At 38.7% G+C, this 21,822-nt stretch overlaps 1 protein-coding gene across 2 annotated transcripts in view; it reads right to left on the bottom strand.

Moving 5' to 3' along the window:
- The window catches only part of SLC10A7 (solute carrier family 10 member 7), a 194,724-nt gene that overhangs the window by 60,962 nt on the left and 111,940 nt on the right, over nucleotides 1–21,822 (bottom strand). For both annotated transcript variants that reach the window (XM_075929990.2, XM_075929991.2), the window contains one exon: nucleotides 1,053–1,088. In XM_075929990.2, coding sequence (XP_075786105.1) covers nucleotides 1,053–1,088 — 36 coding nt within the window. The remainder of the gene's footprint in view (nucleotides 1–1,052; nucleotides 1,089–21,822) is intronic.

Raw genomic sequence — 21,822 nt, 5'->3', positions numbered from 1 at the left:
GAAAAACATGCTCTTGTACAAGGTAATATAACAAAAAAAATTGTCTTTCTAACTCCACCCCTCTAGAAGAACTGCCATTTGTCAGAGAGCGCAGAAGAGAGACAATGAAGAGAGCAGACCATTCAGAACTAGTTCCTTCCTTTTCCTTTATAAGGCTCAGTTCTATCTTTGAACCGGTGTCATTCCTAACCTATACTAAAACACAGTTCACACACCATGAGTCCATACTTACAAAACCGCCTGGAGGTTTGATTGTCATAATACAGAAACTAACAGTAAGACAACAAAGTTCAACTTAAACTTTGGAGACAGGCTTGCCTACTCCTCAGGACTGCTCAGCCCATACCATATCTCTCTTTTTCCAGAAAGCAACATACCTCAGTGAAACCCATGTATCCTGTTGCCAGCAGGATCAACACCTGCTACTAATGATATTAGATATTTCAGGGAAACACTGCCAGTGGGTACAGGGCCACTCACTGTGTAATGACTAATAAACATCACTTGGAACCAGATCCCTGTCTGCTTTCATGAACTGTAAGTAATCAAGGCCCTGATAGATGACCAACTACTGAGTAAGACTTGAACAAACATGAGTCAACCAGATTCCTTGTTAGTGGTGCCTTGCAGTTCCAGTAATTTGTCATCCCCTTTCCAATCTCTCTCACACCTCTAACAAAAATATTGATAGGTTTTAGTTGCCCAAACAGAAAGCTGCATTTACCTGGCTCCAGTGCCCGTTATGATCCTAAGCTACTCCAGCACAGGTTATAAAATAGCTCTCCTGCTAGGGTAAGCACCTCATCATTGCAAATGTGTGTTTGGCTCAGCATGTCTGATAGCATATGCTTTTGTGATACTGTAAGATAAGCAGGCTTGTGCCCCCTTTTAAAAGGAAGCCATGGACACTGTGTTTTCTGTGACACATTTTTATTTATTACCAGTTTGGAAGAAGTTTGTCCACAATACTGACCACAATTCTTTTTGAGTACAAAAACAAGTGGCAAGTTACTTTTAAAAAGGGATTAGAATCTTAATATCAAAATACTCACAAAAAGCAGCAGTAGCAGTGGAGTTATAACGATACCCTGAAAAAAAAAAGATAATATTTTATTAACCCTGAAAGCAGAATCTTCTCTTTGTCTTAAACCCTGTTGCATGGAAATACATAGTTTAAAAAAAAATTAATGAAAGGCTAAGTGATAAAGTAGGGAAAAAGTTTAGCTTCATTCCTTACAGTATAGATTCTTCAGCATCCGTATAGGAATAATTTCTACTCAATGTAGTTATAAGTTTAAATTATATTCCTTGGATCTAGCTTTTTCCTTTTTAGACTGAAGTCTGTCTCTCTCAAACACAGACAATATAGAAGCTCAGACAAGTGTCTTGTGAAGATTTCCCCACCAATGGGTTGTACTTTCACTTGGTTAAGCTGCCCCTCCTGTCAGGGAGACAGGTGGTTCAGTCCCACACTGCCTAATTCATGGTCCTCTCCTGAGCAAAAGCTCCATCAGCTGTGATGAATTAGGTGTCCTGATTTTCTAATGTAAACTAATATCCCTCAGGAAATGAGCTGAGTTCTCAAAACTCATTTCACTTGATTAGACTCCATGTCTCAGTAGAGGAAGGCAAGTCTTTCATCTAATTTAGTCACACAGGACCACCTCAGCTCATCACATCCCCCAGGCACAGACAGGCAAAAGATTTGTTTTCTTCACTGACAGGGAACAGGTTTAAGGCTGATGATTGGACAAAATATAAGATTTTAAGGTTCATGAAAGCAAATCTTAAAATGAATTGTTTGGGTTGGGAGTTAACCTGACATGCTTCACTTTCATAGCTTCAAGTGGTACTTCTCCCTTACCCTTCCATCAGACATCAATATTTTCTTATGATTTAATAAAGCAATCTGTCGTTTAATGCATATTCATTCACAAGTTCCACTTAGAACTTCTTTTCTAAACAAAGGTTATTTGTCTTCACAATATTTATTAGACATCATTAGTCCATTACTGAGACCCACTCTCAAACTCCATATATGTTTCAAGGGTAAGATGCCAACCTGCTTATACAAATCTAGAATGAATTTGTAAATCTAGAATAACAAATCTAGTTAAAAACCAAGAATAGGTGGAAAATACAAGTTAAAAACAGTGCTCCATTTTTGGTATTATTTTATGATAATGCAACTTTATTCTGTCTCTTCAAAGCTATAAAATCCAATATAAAACTCTTGTTTTATATGCTGTATTTGTATTGCAGCAGCATCCACAGGCCCCAAGCAGGAGAAACTATTGAACCAGACACTTATGAACAAACAGGAAGACCCCATGCTTTTCTTTAAAACTAGATACATCAAGACACAACAGGAGGGGACAAAGGACAAGGAAAAGAGCAATAAGAACAGAAGTAACAAGCTACCTTCACAACTTGAACAAAAATAACAAGCTTGCTGCACATAATTTTAAAGTATTTTTTAAAATAAATAAATGATATATCTTCTCGTAGACAGCCTCTCAATCTTGCCATCACTTGTTAGCTGTGAGTGTCCCAGTAGAGGCAGAGTCTGGAAGGATAGCAAGCAGTGGCTTTAAGGATTATTTCAAGGAGAGTATTTCCTGCATGAGGAGTAGCATGGAACAAAAATGCAGTAATGTTTGTGGGAGACGTACATAAACGAGTAACCAAGGATGGCAACATTTGTGGAGCAGGAAGCAGCAGGTGGAGAGTGTGGGAAGGCATAAGAGCTGAGCAGATATTATGCAAAGTAGTTATTACAACATCTGAAATGATGGGCTACCAAGAAAATCTTTATAGAGGGAATGGCAGTCATTGAATTATTGTATGCCACATAACACATTCCTGACTGTTACTAGAACTGCTGAGTATATAGACTAGATCCCCCTTCTTCCACTCTGGCTCCTAACAAATACTTTGCACTCAAACTTCCCCTGGCAAATGGGAATCTCCAGAGGGTATAAAGATAGCATAGCTGGCTCTATGACACCCAATTCTGGATCCAAGCACAGAAAGCTTGTCAGGGATACCCAAAGCACCTTGCACTCCAATGATCCCCCCGGTGGAACAGTCCCACTGGTGTCATCAGGCTATTCTAAGGTGCTGAATTAAGGCTTGGCCACGCCTAAAATTCAGGGATCAGAAAGGTGGCTTATATGACTGCATAGTGAGGAATGGCCATAAAATGCCTCATCCTAGGAAGCGTCGGTGAGAGACACAGAAGGCTTGAGATGGTGCAGTGGAGTGACTGCTCTGTTTAAGCCCCAGTGGCTGTACATCATTCCAAAGACAGCAAGGAGGTTTAGGACCTTTTCCTCACTCCTGCAGCAGCTCAGGATAACAACTCATCATATGTGGGGACTTTGGTTCAGGAATGTGTATAAGCTTTGGGCATATCACCTCCCATGCCCAATAAAGCCTCTGTGCTGAGTCCAGAAATGAGCATCAAAGACCAGCTTTGCTGGCTTTATACCACCTGGGGATTCCCTTTTGTCAGCAGCTGTCTCACATAGGAAGAACATAAAGAGAGGTTAAATTATTGTTCTTCTCGTGAGTCTGGGTTGCTGTGGTCCTTTCCTTTGTATTTACTCAACTGTGCTTTTCAGGACAAGGTCTGTGTCTTCCTATGGGTTTGCACAAAGCCTAGTAATGGGGCTCAGGTTGTGATTAGGTCATTTGGGTGCTAACACAATATTATTGCTGCTTCAAATTCTAAATGGGCCATGTATAAAGAAAGAACCCTCTTTTATAGTAATATAAAGGTGGAGGAGAAGTTAGAATATCTCTGTACATGTTGTAGATTCCTGACTGACTGCTTTGTTGAAAATCTAGCTCCCAAAGGGCAATTCAAGCAATGCTTAGGGTAAGTTTTAGGACCAGCTCTGATGACCTTAATAAACTCAGGACTGAGGTACATGCGGTCTCTACACAATCAATATGTATAGGGTCAAATTCCGCTCTCAGTTCAACACAATCAATACCCAATAACAAAGATGAGGGGACAATTTTTACAGCAGGGGAGCCGAGAGCCATTGAATCACAGTGTAAACCCTGAATATAATGGAAACCACTTCAATCCAAGGGCACCCCCCACATCCTTAGTTCCAGCACCCTATGTCTACGGAAATTCATGGGAGCCACACACATTTATCTTAGGGCATGACTGTCTCATATGTAAGAAAACAGTTACTTGATGTTATCATTTTATTTAGATAAATAGCATCAGTTTCTGCACACACAAAGGTTTAAATTAAAGCCATATTCCTTTTCATTAAGCAGCTCTCTTCAAATGCAACATTATTATATTTCTGAATCACAGAATGGGAAACTAACATGTACCAATCTAAAAGTTACTGGTAAAAAGTACAGACAAAGGTTTAGATTTCAGAGATAAAACCAAAACATTGGTTCATTACAGAATAAGCAATTAAATAAACCATAGGAAAATAGTTGCTATTCAGTGCTGCCCAAAGTACTGTAAGAACAGGATGTGAACTATAACCTGTCATTGCTGCAGTACCAGTTACTGAATGCCACAAAGGGAAATACCTCATTTCTAGTCCACTGCACACAAACACCAACAGGAAGAAAAAATAAATAAATATGGACTACTCTTTTCCCTTCCTCACTTTTTCTGAGCAAGTGCTGTCAAGCACATAGTGTATGGAGATAAACAGATTGTAGATTAGCACTTCCAGCAGAAGTTGAGCATCTGCCCTTGTGGATGCAAGGTCACCACACAGTTTTAGCATCCTCAAAGTTAGGGTGGAATGTTAAGCCCTTTCTGTGTAGCCCATAATGGAATCTAAGTTGTAAAGTGACTGCTGTTTGCTATCTGCAGAAAAACTTTCAAGAAATCCATTTGCACCTCTGATGTGAAAGACTGACTGAATATATTTCAATGACTTTAGTGGGAAGGCTGGGGGAGAGAATCACAGCCTGACCTAAAACACTGATACAAAGTACAATTCTGCATAAAATCAGTCACATTGGAAACCTGTAAATGCACTTCCCTTTACAGTAAGGATCACAAAACATGTCACAGTTAAGAAAGCTAGTTACGTTTTTAAATGTTTTAAAATAGAAAACAGGTACTGAGAGATGCATTTTACTATAGTTCCATTGCAAAGAATGAGTTCAAAAAGAGATCATCCTGGTTTTCTCTATCTGCTTCCTCCAGTATACCATTGCCCCATCTTGGTTACTGAAAGATATCTTCTTCTGTGACAGAACACATACATATAATACATGGAACTGGCTGCAAAACTGCATAGCAAGAGGAAAAAGGATTTTACAGCCATAATAGCTAATCATTAGGAACAAATGATCTTTATGGATATAAGCAGCAGGCCACCTGATGGAAGAGGTGTAGGGAAGTGTTACTTAAACCTTTTAAGACCGAGGAACACCAAACAATTTTTTTTATGAGAAACACCAAGGATCTTTTTCGTTGAGAGAAAAAAAAGGGTCGGGGGAAAGTTATTGGGGAAAAAAAAGTTTGCCTGCCCCTCTAAGGGCGGCCATTTTGAATTCTGTTGTTCTCCGCGGTACACCTTCGACGGCCTCATGGCACACTGGTGTGCTGCGGAACACAGTTTAAGAAACACGGGTGTAGGGTGTAATTGCAGTGATGCAATGAGAGGCAGACTTTCTTTAGACTTCTTTGTCCACAAATTTGCCATGATATTTGTTTTGCCAACATTAGACAGTCAGTGATACCTGTTTGAGAGGACAATCAATGAATTTATCTTTGCACGTAGCCTTTAATCCAGTGTTTCTTAAACTGTGTGCCATGAGGAAATTGGAGGTGTGCCACAGAGAACAACAGAATTAAAATGGCCCCCTTAAAGGGGCAGAAGACCTTTTTTTCCCCTTTTCTCAATAACTTTCCCCAATCCTTTTTTTCCCTCATTAACTTTCAGTTAAATGTAGAATTGTCATCCTCACCATATCATCTAGTTCTTCCTCTAATTTATCTGCATCATATAAGTGTCATCTGGATCTAGCATCAGCCAGCTAATCCTCACTGATGCCAGGGTTTCACTAACACTGTTTGAGTGAGGTGCGATGGAAAGGGTATGGCATTCTCAGAAGTGTCCTAATTATATTCCCACTATGGGGTAAAAATTTTGATTTCTCTAGCTTACTTATTTATTAACTCATGTCTATGAAATTGCAAACTCCAAATTAGTTATCTTTTTTTTGTCCTTTCTAAGTTCTTAAAATGGTTTTGACGCAGAGGAGGAGTGGGTGTTAAGATGACTGAAGAGGAGAACTTTGAGTGGAGTAATTAGTAAAGTATATATTACATACAAAAAACCCTATATAATAAGATGCTTATTTAGGTTGCAGACAAGTTCTTGAAAATTAACTACTGCCAGATAATTGCATTTGATATTTTAATTCTGTCCTATTATGTGTCCATCCTATGCACTGAAAAAGGCAGAGGTCTCATAGAAAAAAGTTGTATGCGACTATGTAGTTAATGCCTATCACAATGCAGAGGCACAAAGTGAATGAATTAAGATGGTGCAGGCATTTTCTAATTTTTGAGCTTTAAACCATTTTTGAAAATGGGTTTCAAACATGTTAGAAAAATCATTTGTAAAAATGCCCTATATATGGATCAACAGCGTTAGAAATATGCTTGAGACAGTCCTTCATCTGGCAGCAAGCACTGCTCTTTAACACCATTTAAAATCTGTGTAGCATAGACCAAATACGCTGTCCCTTGTTCCAAACCATAATTTAAATATAACAATAGGAACACAATTTTCGTATCCTAAACCAGGTCACCAACTTCTACATTAACATTTAAATGTTTCCCGCTTTCAATAAACATGCTAATTCTTTCACAGATTAAAAAATCGGAATAGCTCTTTCCGATGTCTTCATTGCATCAGTCATTGCTCCCCCTTTGTAACTTCAAAGATCCCATGCCTTTTTCTCCCTGTACATCTCCGCATTTGATGCATAATCACCTTTATTTTCCTTCTTTGTTTTCCAAGTTTATTATTTTCAATATTTCCCGAGTTACTCACTAAAAACTTTTAACATTCCCCTTTCACACATTATTTTTTCATTAGCTATTTAAAAGTTATGTGTTTGTTGATTTTTAAAACAATCAGTTTTGTTTGGGGAGTTAAGGGGAAACATTTAACTTATTTGCATATTATATTGTTTTATTCCAAAAGATTATTATGAACAAAGGGAAAAACAAAAGCTTTATGAACTGACAACTTTCAGGGTACTAAGTTGATCCAACTCCTCCAGAATGAATATGTCAGGAAGTGAATACATCTGAGAATTGAATTTTATACTTTTAAAAATTGATATACATGTAATTTTCTGCAAAGACTACAGTGTACACATACTACACATTATCAGGACACCAAATTAAAAACAAATCTATAGATGTCAATATATATTTCCTTAAATCAATTATAACTAGCATGATAAAGGTAATGGCATTTTTCCAAAGAGATCAATGTTTGGATTTTAATGACTGGATTGTAAAATTAGAGGTGCGATCCTGAGACAGCCATCACTTTATTAGAGGGGACGTAATCTGCCAGGTTTAATTTCAGGCTGTGAGATTACTCCCTGGGCATGCAATCCCAATCAGATGTTGCACAATTTTCATCCTTCGGGATAGCACATTGCCGTCTCCTCTGGGGAAGGGAAAGGTTCATTAACATTACTATTCACATTAGATGCTAAAAGCATGACTTGCATTAGATGGCAGACGTGCTTCTATTATTCAATGACAATAACTAGTTTTAGACCCTAAGAGTTATTTCTCACTCATTACACACATAAAGGCTAATTGCAACCAACTAGGTTGCATGAGAGAAGTCAATTTTTGACCCAAAACTGCTGCCTGCATCTATAAGATGCACTTAAAAGCATAATGTGAGAGAGAGAAAAAATACCGTCAGCAGTCCAGGTTTACACTGGTACAGTGATCAAGGGTTTGGTTTCCATCAGTAAAGCTAGAAGAGAAATAGGGTTTTTAAAAAAATAAGTTTGAAGAGAAAGGTTTTAGCCTGGTACACCAGTCAACCTGAGAATATAAACAAGCTCAGAAATTTAAAACATAATGTGCCTAGTTTCCCAGCAGAGGGCATCGTTTACATTCTAAAAATCCTCTTCCTAACTGTAATAGTTTAAAACACACATCAGTAAGAAGCCTGAAGTTTAAAAATAAAGATGGAATATCAACTTCTGTATATTTCTGAAGCTTATTAGTAGTGTTTTCCATGCAGTCAGAAAGACACACACAAAACAAATTGGCCCAAATCTGCATAAGGGGAAGTTTTTACACATATGAAATGGACACCAACAGTTAATATTCAAGATTGAATTTCAGACATAGATTGTTAAAATAACATAGATCTGAATTTCAAGCTCTAATATTACCAGATTGAAGCATAACATTAAGTTTGTGTGTTCCAATTTAAAATAGAAGGGGATAAAATGTTATGTTTCAGGCAGCATGAGTATCAAGAGAGTGAATGATAGAGGCACTATGCAAAGCTGCGATCAAACCATTTTACAAAGTTCTGCTAGTGCAAAGCTGCTTACAGCCAGCATAACCAGTTTAAGGGTATCTACCAGCAGAGAACAGCCATAACAACAGTTCCTACAGCTAGTCTATGAGGTGGTGTCAAATGAAAGAGGTCCTGCTCACGTTTTTCCTGCGCTTTGCCCATATCCTGTTGCCACAGTTGCCCCTGGGTTCCACTGGCAGCCAACATAAATTAGAGCATCCTTCACAAACACAGCTGGACCAGTACTGGGGCCAGACTATATATACAAACCTGTATGCATCCTTTCACTGGTTCTTCCCTGAACAACACATTGAAGTTTAAATTTCTTATTTTCACCTTCAATGTACTATACAATTCTGCCTGGTGTACATCTCTGACTGTCTCCTAACACACCCTTCACCCTCCTCTGCCACCAGTACAGTCACCTCCCACTTTCTTCTTTGTAAATTGTTTTCCCTGCCCCCTCCCCCTCATACCGAGTCTGTCCTCAGTGCCTGCCAACAAACCCTAGTCATAAACTAACACATCTGCTTGTGCAGTGCCCACATGAAATAAGCTTATTATAATTATATATGGCTAGTTTAGAAACTGTATTGATGTATCATCAGTCTCTGAAGTGTAGAGCACAAATACTCATTATGGACGAGCAAGAAAGAAACCTTTCAGCTATCCCAGCCAATGAGACCCATTTTATATCATTTAGCCTGGGAGCCTCCAACTCTCTTCCATGCAACTGGACCCCAGGATCCACACAGAACCACAATGACTTCAGTGGGGGCACTGCACATGTGCAGAGCCCCATCATGCAAAGCTGCTTGTAGGGATAGGGGTCTTCAATTGTAAATTCAAGTGCTGACTTTCTGTGTGTTGAGTACAAGTATTAAAATAATGTCTAACAAGAAAACAATAAACATCCATTTCAAAAGATACAACTGTCAACCACACACATGACTATCCAGAAAGCTGTAGCTCTGTCTTCACCAGTGTAGAAAACTGAGATGAAGAATTTATATACTGAGATAAACATTTTTATGTATTTTAAAATAAAAGCTTTTACTCCATTTTTTTAAAAGATCCTACTTAGTGCAGAAGAAAATTATAAACAATCTAAAATTCTGCTTTACTTGGAAATTTCTCTCTATCATATCATACCCTATATTTAATTAATGGCAGTGATATATTAAAAACAAAATGTGATTCCTAGCACCTTAACAACCATGAGTTCATCATGTTAACAAAAAATTATGATACACTAGGTGGTGCTGTGGGACCTTCCAGAACAACCAGTTCCTCCTAGGAGAAGTTTTGTGCTGTTAAAAAAGCCTGGAAGTTGATTCCATATTTTGAAATTTATATACACAGTGTTGGAATGTAAAAAATATGCTGAAAAAATTAAATGTTGCACATATTCTTTTTCTACAAAATGAAATGTAACCCTTCTCTAGAATGCACTCTCATCTTTCCCTCCAAAATGGCAGAAAACAGCTTTCTTAATCTAATCACAATAATTCCATTTCCATTACACTTTAAATGATAATTCACACATATGAAACCTTTGCATATTAGCTGTGCTTAACTCAAATGAAAGCTATCAACAGGGTACCAATGAAAAAAATTAGCACATTAAAGTTGTACAGTCAACAAACAACACAATTAAAAGGCCTTGACACTCCCTCCGAAGAGAAAAGGCTTGTGAAAAATCATTCAACTACAAAGGGAGAAATGAGCATAACCCCAAACCTGAATCTAACTTCTTTGTGAAACCTGCTCTTTATGAATGAAAAACAGTGCCAGTACTAATCTATTCAGAAAATGTCATCAATATACTAACCAAAGCGCATTTCATTCTCTTCATTCTATTGTCAAGGTGTAATATTCAGAGAGAGAATTTTTTTCCCCTAAAGTCAAAAGTCTTAATTATGCTAAGAATGAAACATCACAACCCTGTATTTGTGGCAGAAAATAAGTTTTATTCAGATGGATGGGAAAGAATTATATTAACAGACCAACTGAAAACCTTCTTTCACCAGTTACTGATACAGGACACTATTTTAGCATTGAAAACATCTTTCTATCACTTATCCAGAAATATTATCTAAAAGTACTAGAGCATAGACATGATTACTCTCACATTCGCAAATTGGAGCCCACATGTACACATGCCATTGGGTAAGTCACAGGAACAGACAATAATATAGTCTGTGTTAGTTTTCTCAGGAAAAACTCTCTGAAACCAGAATAGCACCAAACAAATGGCTCAAACTAGAATACCATTAAGGAAGGCTCACTGCAAAGTGATGAGTGTCTCTCAAGCCCATTGGAGTTTATGGCATTCAACACCTTTCAGGCTTATGCTCTCAATTTGCTAGAAAGTTAGGCCACATATTAATTAGTTTGAGTGTGCTCGGTCCTTTTTGAGCTCACCCTCATATTTTTCTGCTCCACTATTTGCTCTAAGCTGATTTACAAAATGTATATCAAAACTCACTTGTTTGTTTTCCAGAATCTCTTATGAGGAGGAGTTTGATTTTTTTCATAACTGGTCAGTTCACAGATTTAGGGAAAAAACCCCAACAACCACCCCAAATCTCAGTATGGCAATCCATATTGCTTGTGCTCTGTGCTGCCTGGCAGGCCCCAAGTCATCAATAATGAATAGAAATGTACAGCTACAGCAGTAGCCTGTGTTGTGGGCTTGTCAGGGATTTCTGAAAAGGAACAAAAACACAGGTTTGCCATTTGACTGTATCTTCTTTAGTAAACACAGGGCAGAAAGAAGGGGAAATGTGGAAAGGGAAAATACAATTAACTCTTTAAGAACTAATTGAAACTCTCGTAAACAATACAAACAGAAGTTCGTTGCCTGTAGTGCAACCTATATTCTAGTAATTGTGGAACAGGCCTGGAAATCCAACAATAATAATCATCATCATCGTCATCATTTTTTGGGGGAAAGGATCAGAGTCGTTTTAATACAATGAAAATATAACGAGGGTTACACAAATGCATCATGGTTTATATGCAGTCTATTACAGGAATGAAATAAACAAATTTCTTTTCCCAGAAATCCAAGCAATTCAGTTTTTAAAATAAAATCTTTTGTAAAGAACAACCTTAATGTGTGTAAAAAAAATACATAAAACAATGAAAAGCAACAGTGTTATTAACTGATCTACAAGCTCTAATTAATTTGAATAGCTAGCCACTGTTTAAAAACAGATTTGGTCATTTTATCTCTTGTATTGCTTTCCAATTTTCCTAAACACATTTCCATAGATGCTGTGGCTGTAGCTTTATGAGAGTGATTATCTCATATTTTACAAACACAACACACCAGCTGGTACACTACCAATCTAATCCCTTGGGAGGGTAGGTGGGGGATAACAAAATTTCCACAGCAGGCACACAAACTAAATTTATTGAAATCCCAATGCAAAACCAAACCTTTGTTGCTTTCTGCATCTGAGTAAATTCCAGAAGATGTCTCTCACACTGTTTTCATAATGTTAACCTTAGAAGTCCCTGAGCTACTGTACTGGGGGGAGAGAGAGGGGAAACAGTCTCTTTTCCTGCCATGTGCTAAGCAAGGTTTAAGAATCTACATAAGAGCCCTGGTTTCAAGGAGCCTGAAAGCAGTCTATTTTTTAACAATGAAAGTATTTAAACACCTATTTTAAAGTCATGTAACTGTGCACAAAGTACAATGTATTTCACTTCAAAATTACGATGCCATGCCAAGCTTTTAAGTGAAAACATGAAATGAAAACATTTGTTTTAGGAACTGAGGAAAATTCTCATGAAGCATAGGTAAGTAGCCGAATCAGTGCTCTGGCCTAATGCCATCTTGTGTTGCCTTTTATATTAATGATTAATTTAAGATCTATTATTCAGCTAAATTCTGCAAAAACTGATAAAAATGTGTTTTAAATAAAGCAGACAAATGTTGCCAATGATTTTGTGTAAAAGAAAGGGAAGAAAACTTATTTCCTTATATGAGACATTTTATAAAACGGTAATAAAAAGCATGAATTAGAAACTATGAAATAGTAAAGCAACCCCTCTTTTCCCCCCATATGATTTTATTTAGATTAATTATGTCATTTTTAGTCAACAAATATCTTCATCTGATCTGTTTAAAGTTTGCATATTATTTTACAAGACACATAAAGCCATTTCTTAAGTGTAATGCCAATGTATTTTAGCAAACAATTATTATTAGACTGAAACAACAGATTGATTGCTATTTATTTCGCTAACCCTACAATCATAAACCTGCTTCTCTTCTCTCTGCTAAGTGTTCTGCTGACTAATTAGCCCACCCATCTAGTACACTGTCCAAATACAGGCTCAGCAAATTTTAAACATCTGCATCACCTTTCTGAACAGCAATGTGCTCTCAGCAATTTGAAACTCAGAGATGCAAACGGATGCACTGCCTGCTCAATATGCATAAGTAATTCATATGACCATATAGGAGAGTATTTCATTCATATCTGGTGAGGAATAGGCATCAACCCTCTCCCATTTCTTTGCCAATAAAATGGCATATAATTATTAAATCATCTAAGAAGAGAACAAGATGCTTGATATCTATTCCTCAAAGATGTGAATCATTTTGTATTGAAGGGTCTGTTTCCCGTCAAATATCAATGCAAAAACTCTCATTTATGGTAATATGAAAATATGAATCTACATATTTCACATATTTATTTTTTCAAGTGCTTGTTCGCAAAACATAGACAATCCGTTATATATTATCAGCCGACGGTCAGGGCAGTGAGTGGTGTGTGTGTGTGCTATACACCCGAGACTTCAACTGCTGAGACCGGGGTCCCTTGCAGCGGGCAACCTGGAGGAGGTTGACGAGCGCCCCAATAAGTTTGCAGGGAGAGCTTATTACACTTCAGATTTTAGCTGCTAGAATCTGTGATTCCTTCGCAGCGGGCAGCCTGGGGGAGGCTGAGAAGTGCCTCAACGGATCTGCCACCTGGGAGTGACACACATCCAAACGCCCAAGCTCTCCCTATATCTGTCCCTTAAGACCGGCTGAAGTTCTTTTAAATTGTGCCTGGTTCTGTTACAGCAACTGAAGGAGTCAGGTTAAAGCTTAAACAGTTACAGGTTTATTGAGGAAGCTTATAAATCATATGGTTGCAATGGCTATTGCTCTATTTCTTAACTACTAGCAAAATATAGATCTTAAAAATGGTTACAAAGAAGATAAAGATAGAAAAACAGAAATAATAGTACCAAGTAACAGCTTAACCTTTAAAGAGCTCTAAGTCTGTGTACACTTAAGACAGAGGACCACATCCAGGTACAATTTTTACCCGCTTCTGTGCCTCTCGACTCCAGTGTGTCAGACCAGGGCCAGACCCTCAATTCCTAGGAAAGACGAAAATACGAGGTGGGCGTCCCCATAGAACCTTGGGAGGTCAAACACCTAATCCGACCAGCAGGTAGAGGGTAGATTGACACTCAAAAGTGAGTGTGCTGCTGTACCCATCTTTATACCCATGGGGTCACTTATTTCTCTTTCTTATCTGTGATGCCAAATAGTGCTGGTCTGCCTTTTGTGAGACCAGTTCTTACAAGGGAGTTGTGCACTTAATTTACACTTGTAAGAGAGAGTTGAGAGGATTCAATTGGAAGTACTGGAGATTCTTTTCTCAGTGGGGGATTCCTCTCCCAGGGACGGCTGTGTGTTCGTATCAACATGGGTGCCAGCCGGGCACTTCTCGCAGCCTCGAGCTCAGCTTATTGCCTTAATCGCTCTCTCCTCATATCTATGTTTTCAGCTTCTCAGGATCAGATGAGCCAGCATAGACTATGCTGATTTTATTGCTCCTTCTCTGCCCTGTATGCTTCGGGAACCTCAGAGAGGCAAATAAGATGGATGAGATGGGGGGGGAGGGGCTCTCTGGCTACATTCCACCCCCTGATACGACACACCACGTCCCGGGAATGCAAGATGATGGTTTGCCAGCACCTCTTGCCCACCTTGGAGGAATCTAAAAGTACCCAATGGCCTGATTAGAGGGTTCAGGATATAGGAATTGACTAGGGTCCTTTCTTAGTGCTCTATATCAAATGTGCACACAAGAGATAGCTACATTAACTAGGCATTGCACAATGCATAGGGTTATGAAGAATATATATATATATATATATATATATATATATATATATATATATATATATATATATATATATATATATCTTGTCTCTTACTGCAGTGTCCACTATCCATCACTCCATCTCACCAAGAAAACAGATGAACCTTGCAACACATGCTGAAAGTCAAAGGGACTGTGTCATACCAAAGATGTGAGTTGCAGAATCCAACCTCTCACATACAAAAGCCCTGCCACCTGCTCCTTTTCTTTTACACCTTGTGGCTGTTAGTTCAAATTAATTCTACTAGCAGGGTGCAAAGGGAGATATCAAAGAAGGGGAAAGTGGTCTGTCCTTCAGCCAGCTCCAGCACCATTTCGGCTATTCTATTATGGTCTATACACACAACGTGCTGTAGTTTCTTCAAGTCACTCACAGCACAGAGATTTCACCAGGAATGCCCACATTCTCCTCACTGGACACAGAACTCTGAATATTTCCTACACAAAGTGTGGCTTTGAGTTTCAATTTTCTTTCCTCACTGTGCTGTTCAAACTTGCCATTAGAAGGAGCTGACTTTTTCCTTTACCTGATCTGAATGCTGTTCTTGTGCTTAAATGGTTTGCCCTGAAACCTGGATCTTTGATTCAATAACATAAGAGAACATTTCCAGAGGGGAAAACAACAAAAAAAAGGCCTCGCTCTAGGAAAGACTGCTTAAGCAGAGCAGTAAGACTACATGTCTGGGTTGAAGCCTATAAAGTGAAAAAACTTCCCTGTAGCTCTCACAAGAAAGGATTTTTTATTAGAACTTCCCACTGTCAAGATGGTGTCAAGCTCTAGTAGGTACTTCTTTCCTTAAAAAGACAAAAACATGGAAGCAGCATAATGACTTGTGCTCTGAGAACTCACTCTTCCCTTTTTCAGGGCGACAGTGCTCGGTGTGTCCTGTTTCTTGAAGTGATGTGTGCTTTAGCTAGCTGTTGTCTTAGTCCCTCCTCCAGCCCATACCAGAGGAATCACTAAAAGCTTGAATTGCTGAAAATATTGCTAGGGAGACCCTTACCTGCAGTTACCATTTGTGTGCTTACACTTTAAAAGCCACAGCCCTCTGCATACAAATCAATTAAGTTCTGCCTGCAAGCCTGGGTACACTTCTTTTGAGAGTGAGTATAATTAAGGAAGCAAATGACATGTGGCACGCACACTCTTAGCACCATATGAATTCCCCTTAGCTGGATGTCGGATGCATGTCCTAAGGCACTCAAGCAAGGCTGAATTTTAGTGAGGATTCCTAGGATTTTCTAACCAACAGGAGCATTTACTTGCATCTATCTTTGTGTTCATCACTATTCATAAACCGCACCATCCGATACACAGCAGACTGTAAACTCTGCAGGATCCATGGAATGAATCACATCCTTTTATCTACCTACAGGCTAGATTTTTTAGATATGGTGACAAGTTTGTGCCCACTCCAAAATAATATGCAATTACTTGTAAGCTAGCTTTCTAATGCCCTGACGTGACTGAATTTGATATTAAAGAAATCAGTGTGTGTGACCTAATTACAATCTTGTATCACCTTTGTACTGGTTGTTTTGACTTTAAAAATGACCAACATTATGTAACATATATGCTTCCACCCAATACTAACTTACCCAGCTGGCAGGTTTAGTCAATAGTAACCCCCCGTATTTGTCACATACAGTCTTAACATAATGTTAGGGACGACGCTGCTGTTGCCCTTGCTCAGATCTAACGTAAAACACAGGTCGTAGCTATTTGCATGTGAAAAATGCCATAGAACTTTCTAATCAGGAAAGGGATTTTGTCTCAGCATTATGGTCAAATTCTAGTTTCCTGCAGGTAACTATATCCTGCCTCTTACAATTCAAAGTGTGGTTTCAATGAGAGACAGTATTATTCTTCACTCTGTGTTACAGATGTAAAATCCCATTTAATTGGTTAACAGGTTAAATGTGATGTTTAAATGGGTAACTAATTAAAGGGAGGGTGGGAGAGGAGGAAGGGCTGTTCCAGCAAGAACAGTCTCTGTGCCTCTGGTGTGCCGGGCCTGCCACAGAAGTGTTGCTTCGGCAGGGCTGGAGCGTCTCTGTCCAGAGCAGGCCTGGGGTTGCCAGATGATTGAAACAAAAATACCGAACACCACCCCCATCCAAACCCCCCCCTCAAAAAAAAAAAAAAAAAAAAAAAACCACCGGAAAAAAATTCTGTTGAAGGGAAAAAAAGGGAGGTGGGGAGACTTTTTAAGCCAATAAAATAAAATAAAATAAAATAAAATAAAATAAAATAAAATAAAATAAAATAAAATAAAATAAAATAGCATTAAAGCAGCATGTCCCCTTTAAGAGTAAGTGCAGGGATAGGAACAGGGGAGAAGTTGAGCACTAAGACCCAGGAGAAATCATTTCTTCCCCTAGGTCTTTTGGCTAGCAGCCATTTTGTGCCTGCTGCCTTGGGGAACCAGATAAGCATGGGGGCTGGGGTCACGGGGCTGCAGTGTTGGGGGTGGGGTGGGGTAGGGGAGTCCGGGCGCTGAGTGTTTGTAGGGTTGCCAGGTGCCCGGCATTTTCGCCTCCTGACCGGGGAAAAATTCAGAGACTACCGGACATCTCAGGTGTCTGGTATTCTCTCAATTTTTTTTTTTTACCAGACAGGAGGCAAAAATACCGGACTGTCCGAGTGAATACTGGATACCTGACAACCCTAGGCAGGCTCTGCGGGGCTAGAGCAGTTCCCTGCCCGCAGACAGTGGGGAGCTGCTCCAGTTAACCGTACACATCCCTACTCTAACGTCCTACATTTTTCTAAAACTTTGATGGAAACTATTTAACAGTTATGATTTTTCCCTAGAAAAGGCTGCATGACAACAATGCGAAAAGTGACTGTTGTTGACAAATACAGACATAAGATTACACAGCCGCTGGGGAGCTCCATCCCTGGAGAGCTCCAGCTGGCTGGCGGCTGCGGGCTAGAGGCCAAGCCCAAACCCTATAGCAGCAGGGCTGGAGCCCAATGGCAGTGAGGCTAGAACAGAGCCAGCTGGAGGGCAGGGCAGTATTCTGGAAGACTGGTAGCAGGGGACCTCCCCTGATCTAGAAAATGCCCTCTTTCAGGACAGGGTCAGGCCCCAAGGGTGCCGAACCAGGGAAGTCCAACCTGTACTTGTATATACGATACAATACATAAACGTTATACAATGTTTTGGGGGTCCCTATGGATTAAAGGCACTCTTTAACATAAGGATCTTAAAATGAAACACCCTACTTAGATGCAATGTTATAATGAAAGTAGATTTCTATAGTAAAACAAAGTGGATCAGAACTGATACATATCATAAACCTAGCTATATATATATAAAGGTGAGAAAGCCAATATGTGTACAAAAAGAAAATTTAGTGTTTCAATTTTTCCTGGATTTTTTTCCTGACGTTGTGAATCTGTGTATCTTTTTTATTAATCGTTTTACATGAGGTATAAAAACTTGTCCCCTTTCAAAAAGTTTGAAGCTTTGGAATGAGGTCCCAGTAAAAGTTTTAGAGTGTCTAGAAGCCTACTTGATCATTCCATAAAATTTAACTGCAAGAACTGTCAACATGGGGCATTTCTGAAATGTTATGTTTAAACCTGTTTTAATTTTAATATTACATCTGCTTTGCTGTTTTACCTAAAAATTGGAAAGAAAATTGAGGCAATCAGTAATAAAAAGCTGTGGCTCTCTGACTTCAGGGAGAAAAAAAACTTGTTGTATGAACATTTTTGTTCTTACTAGATGACACAGTATTTTATTCTTTCTGATAGTGTAGTTTAAAAGAAATTAAAACAAGAAAATGTACATGGAAATTTTCTGTAAAGACGTGGACTGAAGCTTTATTTTGCTTGGTTTCAAATTCAGACTACTATCATTTGGAAGAGCCTGGGGAGCCAAAAAGAGAAAAAAGAAAATTTTCCCGTGTGTCTGACATCCTGAAAAGCACAAACAGCTGCTTAATCATGAGTTACTTGTCAAGGGAGTTTAAGAACAAGGCGTTGAGTTGGCTTTCACAACCATGGTAGGTATCACTGCAGTTTGAATAATAAAACCACATATTTATCAAATACACACATACACGCACTATAACACATCTGCACAATCAGTGTTAAAATTTAATGTCACTATTATGATTCACCACAGCGGAGGAGGATGGCCTACCATTTTATTCATGTTTATATCTACAGTAATTTAAGAATTTTTGCCCTTCATTGGTGCAACTCTAAAGGTGCTGAACATCTTCAACTCCTACAGATAAAGGGAATTGAAAGTGCTCAGCACCTAGTGGAAAGGGTCCTTAATGATATGTGGCTTTAGCAATAAGGATCTGAACTAAAGATGAGGCTGTCCACTCAAATTTTTTGAATTTTGCCTATTTGTATTTAGTGACTTACGATGCAAACAAAATATTACCATTAACATTTTAAACATTTATGGAGATATACCTATCTCATACAACTGGAAGGGACCTTAAAAAGGTCATCAGGTCCAGTCCCCTGCCTTCACAGCAGGACCAAGTACCCTCCCTGACAGACTTGCCCCTGATCCTTAAATGGCCCCCTCAAGGGCTGAACTCACAACCCTGGGTTTAGCAGGCCCATGCTCAAACCATGGAGCTATCTCTCCCCCCTTCCAATTGCCCCTTTGTTTCTTTCTCTTTTTCCTCTCCATTTTCCTCAAGTTTTCTTCTTACTGCATTCCTCGCCTCCTTCCTCAAAATCAATCTTCTTTAAAAAGCCATCAATCAGGATTTTACTAATAAAAGAAAGAATGCTCCACTGGTCTAAATCCCAATAGTCCCCCATGTGGGCTTTAATTGGTGTTAGGTCCAGTAAGACATCAAAACATCTCACTTCTCCCCCTCCATACCTTTAGGGAACTCTTGTTTATAGTTGAGGTCAGGAAACTCTCAATTCTCATTACCAATAGGAATACTGAAAAATCAAATTTGATTTCATCTTCAATCTGTTTCCTCACATTGTGAGCTGTGATGATGATTTGCAAACAAGTGACATGGCCATTATTCAACAAGTATAGAGCATCAATGTGAACATTTCCAGATTTGACAAGTAATTGCCATATTAAATACTGCACATATACATTCTCAGAAGTTGATGGCCCGTCTCTAGAGCACTCATCACAATCCACAATAACCATTCTGGAGAAGTGACTTTTCCTTCTAAGGGTAATAACATCTGCTTACATAAAGGGATATTTTGGCACATTGTCAAGATCTTCTTTCCTCTGCCTTGCTGTCAATGCTCTAATCAGATATGCATAGCACCTAAGCAATTCCCTGGTACTCTACTAATCACAGAACAGAACCTGTGAAACCTACAGTACCACTCTTGTTTCTTTAGTCCTCGGAATTCCTATATGCTCATTTCTAAGGAATTCACTTAACACTGGTCACGATGAGCTCCTCCTTCAATGAACGCAGTTAGACCCTTCCAAAGGAAACGGGTTTTGAGCATTAGTTTAGAACTGAATTTAAAAGATACCTTTTAAACACCTGAATTATCAGTATTCCAGCTAAAACGTAACCCTGTTCTTTCCCCCACAGTATATGATACAAAAAAAATACTTCCAAAATATTTCTATATGAGCTTATTCACGTCTGTCTCTATACATGAAAATCAATCATATTTTTTAAAAAGAAATCTAACTAATTATACCTGTGAGTTAAGACAAGTAAACTGTGCTTTAAATAAAAAAAACTCTTCCAATAAATGTCTATAGTCTGACAAACAGAAAAAAATACAGCTGATTTAATAAATGAATGCTCAATCAATGATGCATTGAGGCACATGACAAAAGCAAGTCAAAATCCATTACATTCAAGAACCTCTTTTAAATTCCACTTCAGTGCACTGACCCTGTTGCTCAATGCTAAAGACTTTACAAGGTATTCGGAAACATTCAGAAGAGCTTTTGTTTTGGCATTCATTCAGCTGCACCTCACAATTAACACTGCCAGACTTCTTTCTAATCAATTATTTATTGAGATTACTAGCATATCTTTTGAGCGCCTTAACTTCACATCAGAAGTGTGCGAGGGATGACACATGCATGTGTACTTTGCAGAATAAAAGGCTGACTCTAAGCAGGTTTTAACGCTAAATGAGAACAAGGCTAAAAGAAGTGAAATCAACACTTTTAGTCAAAGTTGAGCTTCAGGCGAGCTGCAGGCAGTGCACAGCATGAGAGAATTTGGCTCCAGAAAGTGCCCATGTGTTGACAGCTGAATAAGAGTTTGAAGGCTTAATGGTAAGAAATGTTCCATCAATGATAATGTTCCACATTATTTACTGGATTTGTTACTCTCCTCAGCAGTTTTGACACAAATTCTATCTGAGAGGGTTTTATCATTAATTATCAAAATGCATTTATTACAGTTATCATGGCTAATATTTAACCTAGTCATAATGGAAAAAAGGAGGAAATAATTTAGAACATAAATCTAGAAGCAAACTGTACTAGAAATTTCAGGATGCAGGAAGTCTTAGTTTGGCAGACTAAAAAAATGATACCGACTAATTGATGCTTTTTCCTGCATAACTACTAATACAACCTAATATATTTAGGAGACAAGTAATTAATTTGATTTGTGGTAGAAGCCAGGCCTCCAATATACTAAGCACATAATGAGATGGCTCCTGTCCCAATGTGTCCAGAAATGACAAACAGACAAGGATAACAGCCGGGGCACCATTTGGGGAGCAGTAATCTCCCCCCTTCCTGAGTCTGAACCCCTGGATTTCATGTTTGAAGTCTGCTTAAATCCTAGACCTTACTCCAGAGGCAGTTCTTAAATGCAACAGTTTGGGTGATTTGCAATTTTGCCTTTGGGGCATGTAGTTTGTTCTAAAAAGAGGGAGGGGCAGGGTGATTAAAAATAACAAAAGGCTTGTTATTTAGGTAATGAAGGAATGTTAGATCATCATGAAAACATTGTCCGGTGCTCCACTTACAAGATACGGCAGGGAAGCGTAGGAATGAGTGCTGTGCTGCAGGGATTTGCATTTGGAGAACTGATGTTAAACTTCTAATAAATGTTCTTGAAAAAGGGTAAACAAGGACTAATCC

The sequence above is a fragment of the Pelodiscus sinensis genome, chromosome 4 (genome assembly GCF_052426305.1).
Source record: "Pelodiscus sinensis isolate ZL-2025 chromosome 4, ASM5242630v1, whole genome shotgun sequence".
Classification (NCBI taxonomy): Eukaryota; Metazoa; Chordata; order Testudines; family Trionychidae; genus Pelodiscus; species Pelodiscus sinensis.
Note: the sequence above shows the minus strand (reverse complement) of the source record. Positions and strands in the feature narration are given on the sequence as shown.